General features: G+C 56.3%; 1 protein-coding gene across 1 annotated transcript in view; it reads right to left on the bottom strand.

Annotated features, from left to right (window-relative positions):
- Positions 1–7,703: 7,703 nt before the first annotated feature.
- The window catches only part of VOLCADRAFT_97603 (uncharacterized protein), a gene marked incomplete at both ends in the record, with an annotated part of 18,755 nt that continues 16,936 nt past the window's right edge, over positions 7,704–9,522 (bottom strand). The window contains 4 exons of the mRNA XM_002956521.1: positions 7,704–7,757; positions 7,938–7,972; positions 8,572–8,653; positions 9,054–9,203. Of these exons, the coding sequence (XP_002956567.1) occupies positions 7,704–7,757; positions 7,938–7,972; positions 8,572–8,653; positions 9,054–9,203 (321 nt within the window). The remainder of the gene's footprint in view (positions 7,758–7,937; positions 7,973–8,571; positions 8,654–9,053; positions 9,204–9,522) is intronic.

The following is a 9,522-nucleotide window of genomic DNA, read 5'->3' as shown; positions in this document are numbered from 1 at the left end:
GGGGGTTTCGCACTCGCACTTGCGGCCCCCACACAAACACATCTGGGTTGCGTGTGCCTTAACCTCGTCACCTTAATCCCCTCTTCCCCGGCCCCAACTACCCTACCCCACCCCACCCCGCACCGCACCGCCACACCTCGGCCGACTGCTGCATGGTCAACGTCAGGTCATTCCCTCGCCCCACAAAGCGACTGGCCACATCCACCGCCAGGCGGTACGACTCCAGCGCCGCCTGCCACTGGTGCAGATGCTCCTAAATCCGGTTGCGCGTCAGACGGAAGAAAGGGATTGCGTATATGTCAGTATGTATGTGCAAAAAAAACGGTCAGAAGCGGTCAAGGTACGGAGCGCGGTCAGAGAAAAGAAACAAGGGAACACCGCAAGTACCGCAAGTCCTTGAAGACGTCCAAAACCCCCTCAAGACATCCGGTCCCCGGATAGAAACGGCCCCCGGATAGAAACGGCCCCCGGATAGAAACGGCCCCCGGATAGAAACGGCCCCCGGATAGAAACGGCCCCAGGATAGAAACGGCCCCCGGATAGAAACGGCCCCAGGATAGAAACGGCCCCAGGATAGAAACGGCCCCCGGATAGAAACGGCCCCCGGATAGAAACGGCTGGGGTGAGAAGGCAGGCATCACAGTGAACTTGGATAACGTTGAGTGCGACACACAACACGCAGTTGACTGGCATGCATGGCATGTGGGTTGATGCATTTCGGGGAAGACGTTGCGGCCCTGGTGGCCATAGCGGCTGCCGAGGGGTGTTGATGTGTCCGGTGCTGGTCCAGTGCTCAGCTGTACAGGCTCCCTCTCCAGGGCTACACCACAGCCGCAATACACACACGTTCACGTCCTGGTCACCCCCGCGCACCAACCTGCTCCACGGCTCTGTTGTAATAGGCCATGGCTAGCTGCATGGTGGCGCCCCGACACGCCGTCCGCAGCTGCGGCAACACCTCCCACAGCTGCACCTGCGGCAGCCCCTGGAGCAGTGCCGCCTCCAGGGCCGCCTGGGGAATCTGCGTTTGGACCGACGCAGACAGACAGACAGACAGAAGGATGGATTGCAAGCAAACGCCCATAAATACATGCAAACAGACGGATGGATTGCAAGCAGGGAGAGATGATACGAAAGGGAAAATGGCCTGACCAGCATGCCCGGTAGCTACTGGCTGGTTGCTGCAGGCAGTATCCTCGAGCCCCGTGAACGCCACTCACCAGCCCTAACCTTCCCAGCCCAGCCCAGCCCAGCCCAGCCCAGCCCAGCCCAGCCCAGCCCAGCCCAGCCCAGCCCAGCCCAGCCCAGCCCAACTGCTTATCCCATCCCCAGTCCCAACTAAGACACCACCAACCCCAGTGTCATATCGTGTTTCAACCCCCCCCCCAAATTCCCCCGGAAGCTAGGCTCCTCCAGCACTTCGAGCACTTCCACCACGTCCGCACTGCGACCCCGTAGGTCCCGTACCGATACGAACACCGGAAATATCCCCACACCCCACACACCACCGCAGCAGCGTACCCGCAGCTCCCCCGCAGCCGCCTGCACCGCCCTCGCAGCGTACGACAGCGCCTGCATGTGCTGACCTAGGCTGCTGCTGCAGGCCGCCAGGTTCAGCAAGGTCGCGGCGGTAGGGTTCCCCTGGGGACCGCCGCCACGAGGGACGGCAGCGTCGGCGGCGTCGCCGCCTCCGCCGGGTTCGGCAGCAGCGGCTGCACCAGCGGTTCCCTGCTTGTGCAAAGCGTCCGGATGCATCTCACCCACCAAGCAACCTCCGGCTGCTGACGACGGCTCCGGCCCTGCCGTATCCGCTGTCGCATTCATGGCAGCCGCAGCCGTGCTTTCCAGGCGAGCTGTGTGCTGCAGGTGCTGCAACGCCAGAGCCGGCTTCCCCAACTTGCGCCAGTAACAGGCCAGGTTGTTGTGGGCCACAATCTGCACCGGATGGCGGTGTAGTAGTAGTTGTTGTTGTTGTTGTTGGTGGTGGTGGTGGTGGTTCGGAACGCGGGCGGTAAGGAATAACGCCATCAGGGAACACGGGCAACCCCATGGTGTCAAGGCAGGGTTTCTTGGCGCCATCAGCGGCAAGTACGGCAAGGACAGGCACCCCATCCCCCCATCCTCCCATCCCTCCCTCCATCCCCGGGGAGCGTTCTCCGAAGCATTCCCCGTTATGTTGGACCCGCCAGGGCCTCCCCTCACAACACGCACCTGAAGCTCCCGCTGCTTGTCTGGTCTGCCCTCCAAGGGGCCCCCCGGCCCCACCAGCAGCAGCGCCTTCTCCAGCTGCTCCCGTGCCGCCTCGTCCAATCCCGCCTCCATCAACGCCACGCCGCTGCTGTTGTAGTCGCGACACAGCTGCTCCACCACCACGAATACCCGCGAGGACCGGCGCCGGAAGGCGGCGCATTGCGGCGCCACGCAGGCATCGGCGCCAGCAACGGCGGCAGTGTCTACTTCGTCCGCCGGGGGCATCAAGTTTCCAGCACCACTGCTACTGCTGCTGCTACTGCTAGCTGCACTGCGCCGTCCCGCCACCGACTGGGGCTGGAGTCTGTGAGCTTGGCTGGGGGGATGCATTCGGGATGGCGGATTGTCGCAATGGCGGCTAGCTGCAGTCGGACGACACGGCGGTGACCCGGCCTTGGGTTCCGTCCCAGGACCCGTATCCTGGCTGGACCTGGACACATGCTCAGCAGGAGCCTCCTCCTCGCTGTCGGCAACAAGCAGCTCCGTGAGCTGAGCCTCGAGGCTTTGGATGCGCTGCAGCAGGCCGTGCGCGCGGCGGCAGGACGGTGTTGCTGAGGCAGCTGCGGTGGCGGCAGCGGCGACACCAGCGGCAGCCGCCGGAGCCTCCATTGTAACCGCTGTCGAGGCCCCATGGACCATGGCTGATGCGTCTGCGGCCTCCGGGTCGGTAGCGCTGGCGGGAATAGAGGTCGCGGAGGAGAACCTCCGGGAGGTGCTGCTGCCGCTGCTCATGCCGCTACTGCTGCCCAGGGCGCCCGCACCGGCAAGGTTGGTGCTGCTGCTGCGGCGCCGGCGATGCGGCCGGGCGCTGGTGGCTGCTGTGATTGCGGTTCCGCTTGTCGTGGCGGTGCTGGCTTCGCTGACAGTGCTGATGGTTGAGTTGGAGCTGGGGAGGGTGGGCGCGGCTTGACGGAAAGAGGAGCGGGCGGGGGGTGCGGGGGGAGGGGCTCCCGTGGCTATTGGCTCGCTGTGCGGCCGGGCCGTCCCCGCCGTGCTTGGGGAGATCGTCGGGGCGGCAGAGAGGAGCTGCTCGGTGAGGCGGTAATGCACGAGTTGCCCTGCAGCAACTGGGGGTTGGACCGAGGTCGTGTCCTGGTGGTGAATATGGGTGATGGCTACCTGGCCATTTGCCGCGGCCGCCTCCTGCTGCTGCTGATGATGATGTGGATTGTGGTGCTGCTGTGCAGAAAGTTGGCACGGGTGTTGCCCTTGCAATGGTTGCGGTGGTTGCGATTGCGACTGCAATTGCAATTGAGGCTGAGGTTGCGGTTGCCGGCTTTGGCAGGCTGCTGAGTCAGTGCAGAGGGTTTTGCTTACCCTCCCAGATGTGTCCTGCAGCTGTGACTGCGGCTGATGTCCTGGCTGCGGCTGTAGCCAATGCTGCTCTACTGGTAGCTCGTACGGGGTAGGAGCGCACGGCGGTTGTTGTGTGTGCGGGTTGCTGCAATGGGGCTGTTTGCCGGGTGCCTGGTTGTCCGATGGGGATGGGAATGCAGACCCATCAGGCCGCACGGTTACCGCAGCATCTTCTCCTGGGCCAGATAGCCCCTTTTGAGAGCTTGGAACACCTTGGCTGTAGTGTTGCACAGCTGCAACCTCCCGGGCCCGCGCCACGGGAAATGCGGGGCTGGCATCGGTGCCGGTAAGAACAGCTTGGAGGAACGCTGACTCTGCCTCATCCAAAAAGAGGTCCATCGAGGTCTATGAAACGTCAAGAGACGTGGGCAGCGCAGAACCAGTTATCGTGCGTGCGTATCATTTTTGTAACATTCGAAGAAAGACGCGCATGTCCCCAAACATAATACTATGCATCATGCATTTCTCAATAGATATAAATAACTTTCAAGTTAGGAGCGGCTCAGCCTCCTGCTTGATTGCTAAATGATTTCCAGGAAACCTGCCTGTGTTCTGATATGAAGATGCAGCGTTCATGTAGGCCTTTGGCAGATTTGCCAAACTACATGAAAACGATCCCTGTAATGAGCTAGAACGGTTTCGGGCAGCTCTCGTACAAACCCACCCGTCGTGCCATTACTCACTAATCCTACCTTTGCTCGTTCGGCATGCAAAACATATATTTGGGTATTTCACCTATTAATGAGCGGTAACGCGTCAGTTGTTTGCGGTCAGCAGCGTCCGGTGCGGAAGTTCAGTCGTCCCTGGCAACGACTCATGGGCACATGGTCTTTTCAGGGCACATGGCCTTACAACTAAGACACTTTGGGGGATGAGGATATGACATCGTGCTATCCTGTGCTTTTGATGCCTTCCTGTTCTGATGTGGGTTCACAGCAGGTGAGGAGCAGCAGAGCCGTTCGCGGGATGACGGCCGCCATCCGTTACAACCTCAGATGAAAACGACAAAATGTTACCTTTCTCAGCTGCGTAGATAATCCCCGGAATGGTGTAGGGCAAGTTCCCTAAGCATCAGGGGATCCCCCACTACTCCACCTGCGTATTTGAACTCTCGTTTGTTTTTCAGCAGAACATCCCATTCATCCCACCAGCATCCTGAATACATTTTCGTTCGTCATTTAGTACAAAACTCTGGAGGTGTCCCCTCTGGCGATATTGTCTTTGCAAGCAGCGCAAAAAATGTTGCGTGTTCAGCATTGCCAGAAACACGGTTCTATGTGCCAACGCGTCCACTGGTGCGTTGCGTCGTGGTGCGCTCCATCAAAACGACACAAAACATCAGGCAGCAGCTGTCTGGTAAAGTGCAGTCTCGAGCTAAATGGTCTTCTTGCATTGGTACGAGTACGCGTTGAGGCGCGACGTGTATTCATATGCTTCTGTCTGTGTATTCATATGCGTCTGGTCTGGGTTGACACTACTGCAATTAGCGGTTTAAGGTCCTGGGTTCGATTCCTGGGGAGACCCCCGAATTAGTCGGGAGCGCGAGATTATGGCTAGCTGCTGAGATGTGGAGTTGAGGTCACAGTTGATGGACCAGATTCGCACGCTGGATTGGTGGCGATTGCCGAACCCTCCGTCTCTTCGGGTGTTCGGGTGAATGAATGAGGAGGGGTCCCTGAAGGCTGGATCCGCCGCCTTGGACTTACAGTTCGTATGGCGAAGACAGTGTGGTAGTGGTGGATGGTGCTATAAGGTGATAAATGATCGTAGAACTGACAATGTGATAAAGCGGCCCAGAAGCCTCCCACTCTGTAACACATTACATTACATTACATATGCTTCTCCGCCTAAGGTTCCCTTAACCCCTGGAAGGCCTCTGAAGCGAGTGCTGGCTGCCCTCTTATCCCCTCTTATTAAGCCATATGGCCTGCAAAGAGAACCACTAAAGCATGGTGCGACCCTTGTCTTCTTCCCTGAAGCTTTGACTCGCCCCAAGGCACCAGTAAAAGTTCGTTCCAACACATTACTGCCCGCCACGCAACGTATGGGGACTTACCTACCGGTGGCATGCGTGATGCGTGCCAAGAATTATTGTAATTAGGAGTGATGAAACGTCGCAGCATCATACAGCACTATTATCGGTGCAATTCTGTAGCTGTGATGCAGCAATTGGTATCGAGACTATCAATCCTGTCCCGGCCAGGGTTCGAATTAGGCCTGGTGATGTTTTGAGCTGGAGGTGACGGGTCCTGCGAACCGCCGCAGAGACCGCGGGCTAGGTCGAGGACACCCTCACCTGGAGGGTGGATAATGCTGTGTCCTTGGCGTATCACGGGACTCTGACATTCACCGATCGGTGCATTTCGAAAGTCGTGATACAACAATTAAGTTTAGGGTGAACAATGATCTCCCGTCTTCACCGGCTTATACACAGCCGGTTCACTGGCTCATGCCGCAACCAACAAAGCGAAGGTACAGGAGCGGTACATGTTCCCGTACACTGGCTGACTGTCCGCAGGTACAGGCAGGCATGAAAAATGTGCAGCAGGTAGGTAAAGCAGAGCAGGACAGGCGGACACTGTGGCTGCGGAGAGGAGGGTACGCAAATGCTCGGTGATCCAATAATGCACTATGTGAGGATAGGGGATTGAGTATTTGGGAGAGGACAAGCAAGGAAGGCAGGAAGGCAGGCAAATGGAGCGAGGCTGGGACGAGCATCACCAGCAGACAAGAGGTGGTGTATCATATTGTATCACGACTGCAGAAAACTACCGATCTGCGAATTTCAGAGCCTGTAATATGCCCAGGATACAACAGGAAGTAAGAGAGCGGAAAACGCGGGGAGGCAGAGAGACCAACAGAAAGCCGGGGGGAAATCTACCGATCACACCTGATGGGGGGGACAAAGACCAAAAATTAACAGGTGAGAAGAAAAGCCTGTCACGGCTGATGGGGGAAAGGTGAGCTGCGGTATATGATGCAGACATATATACATATTATATAATACCAGTGATGGCAGATCGCAGGTGGATGCAGGTGCTGAAGGAGAGTGCATGCAAGAGAATACCGGCACGTGTACAGACAGACATTACAGCAGCATGTTCACGTCTTCGCCGAACGAAGGTCATAGCTGATCCAAATAGGGAGTTACTGTTGCCCAGAAAGAGTGCTCCCATGGATCACATACAGGCCGCCCATGGGTCCGCCGACACAACGAACCACATCCATTCATCCATCCATCCGTGCAGCACCTCCCACTTTCCGCACACTACGCTACACACGCACCTCTACCGTTGGGGCTCAGGGGGCCGTCAGCTCCTGGCCAGTATCATGAGGACCGCAACTTCACAACTGCGATAACCTGTCCGGGCCTACGGCACCTCGCTGTCCCAACCTCGACAACTTTAAATGCAATAAAACGGAGCATCACAACCCAAGTAACTACAAGCCTGCGGCACGACATGATTAGTTTAGCTGCAAAAAAATGAAATCGAGAGAAAAGCCTCATCACCGCATGCGTGCTTTTGTGTCCCACGTACGTCCATGCAATGTTCTGACGCACCGCGGCCCTACCTTGCAGCGGCAGCGGCAACACCAAAGCGGCAACACCAAAGCAAATATGTCGAGTATGCATGACTCCCTACACAACCCCGTATCCCAACCCGCAAAGGCCAAACAGCGCAAACCTCGAAATCTCTCGACAGTCGAGATAAACATCCTGCATCTACATTAGCTCATAGAATTGCAAGCCCTGAATTGATGAGATACCTGAAAAGACTTGATTTTGCTTGACACCGCACGAACAACGAATGAAGGCAAGCAAGTGCATCGACCCTCTATCTCCACACGCATTATTACGGCACCTTAAGCCGCAGCTCAGAGCAATCGGCGCAAACCCGGTCATTTTGAAATTACACACATCGTAAAATAGAGCAAGCGAACTGCTCCTGTATGGTCGGCAAGAACGAGGAATTCCCATTCAAATCCAAATCCAAAATTCCCCGAAAGTCACAGTCACATGTTCATCTCGTTGTGCGGCATACAGCCACGCTGGGTGACTCTTGGTAAGCATACCAGCAATTGGATCAACATACCGCTCAAGAGATGAATGTGGCTGGACAGCATTTGTTGTCTGTCGAGTAAATGTTCACCTGTATGTGAGCGACGTGGGACAATAGAGGGGTTATGAGTTGGGCAGTTTACTGTACTGAGCTGGAGGTATGTCTGTGACCGCTTTCGCGTGGATCCGTACATCGTATGGGTAACCGTGCATATGTATCATGTATGTTGTGATCATTTACGATATGTGTGTCCCTTTACCAGTCGCACACCTGGCATTTGCCGTTCAAGCAGAATTTGGCGGCATCTGCACATGGACCGGATGCCACCACCCAACACAACTGAGCTCCAACAGGCTGTGGAAGGTACCTACGGAAGTGAGGGATGAAGATGGCACATGGCATAATAAAGAACAGCATAAAGGAAAGGAGAGTGAGTACGGCACATCTCAAGATGAGACCAAGGGCCTGGCAACCTCTTGGCAAATGTAGATCTGGATCTGGAATCCAGCGCTGATCTAGACAACAACAAAACCTGGATCTGGAATCCAGCGCTGAATCAGAAACAGATGTTTCAGGTATATTTCACATCAAACAATGCTGTCTCACATACAACGTATCGCAGTTAGCAAACACCTCTGACACCGCCCTCGGACACCGCCCTTCCTGGGGCGGGGATATGGCTCGCTTACCTGAGCAGACTGGTAAACTTTAGCGTAGTGAATTGCTGGTACAATCCTGCAAACGAATTTCGGGTTAAAAATTGTCTTAATATTACAGATTGAGCTTATATAAATGCTTTAGTCGTCACCGTATAAAGTCTGTTTGGAACGCCCCAGACAAATAAACGGCCATAACCCATTCCGCTATGAACATGACAACGAAAGCAAAACGCAAAGGACCTTACCCCAGCTGTAAGAAACCTTCTTTCCATCGACCCGGATTTCCTGAACCGCCGATTTACATACGGGGCTGATGGGGATCTCGACCTGGGGAGTGGGCCATTGTTGGGGTCATGATTAGCAGAGGTAGCAGGGGCTGGTGCGGGAAATTTGAGGGAGGACTGGTTTTGCCTTTCGTGCCGTGTCCAGGAGGTCATCGCGTGAGACCATTATCGAACAGGTAATGGCCTTATAGCTTAAACAGGCAAGCAGGGGGACAGGTTCACTGGGATCAAGACTGCTCAAGCAAGTCCTCTACACAACCACTGTGTGCTATCGGCGCCTCAAAACCTTAAAACCTTAAAACTTTAAAATGTTCCTGTCTGCCTAATGAAGATTCCCCAAAATAAAGTGATATAATATAATAAGTGATATTGATTTTACTTATCTACAAAGTAATTTAGGGCTAAGTCAACTCCTGCAGTGCTTAGGTCGCGACCTCTCACACCTTGGCAAAGTCCATCTGGCAACATGAGTACTTGGAGTTGCAGGCCTGAGAGCCCACCGTAAAACACATTGATACGGCGGGAAGACCCGTGGAAGGCTTCGTGGGGGAGGTGGAGAGGTTGCCGATGGCGTACGGCGCACGCGCCATATTCTGTGTGCAGTACGAGTGCGTTCGTACCAGGGTGGTTGGGGGCTGCGGCGGTGAGCGAGGCGGTGCGGGTGGTGCGTGTGGAGAGGGTGGAGCAGGGCTTGGCGGCATAGGAGATGGCGGAGTAGGGCTGGGCGGCTGAGGAGATGGCGGAGCAGGGCTGGCGGCGTGGAGATGGCGGAGTAGGGCTGGGCGGCATTGGAGATGGCGGAGTAGGGCTGGGCGGTTGAGGAGAGGGTGGGGATGGGCTGGGGGCTGAGGGGAGGGTGGCGATGGGCTTGGCGGCTGAGGGGAGGGTGGAGCAGGGCTGGGCGGCATAGGA

The sequence above is a fragment of the Volvox carteri genome, assembly GCF_000143455.1.
Source record: "Volvox carteri f. nagariensis unplaced genomic scaffold VOLCAscaffold_62, whole genome shotgun sequence".
Taxonomy (NCBI): domain Eukaryota; kingdom Viridiplantae; phylum Chlorophyta; class Chlorophyceae; order Chlamydomonadales; family Volvocaceae; genus Volvox; species Volvox carteri.
This window is presented reverse-complemented; position numbering and strand designations above follow the sequence as displayed.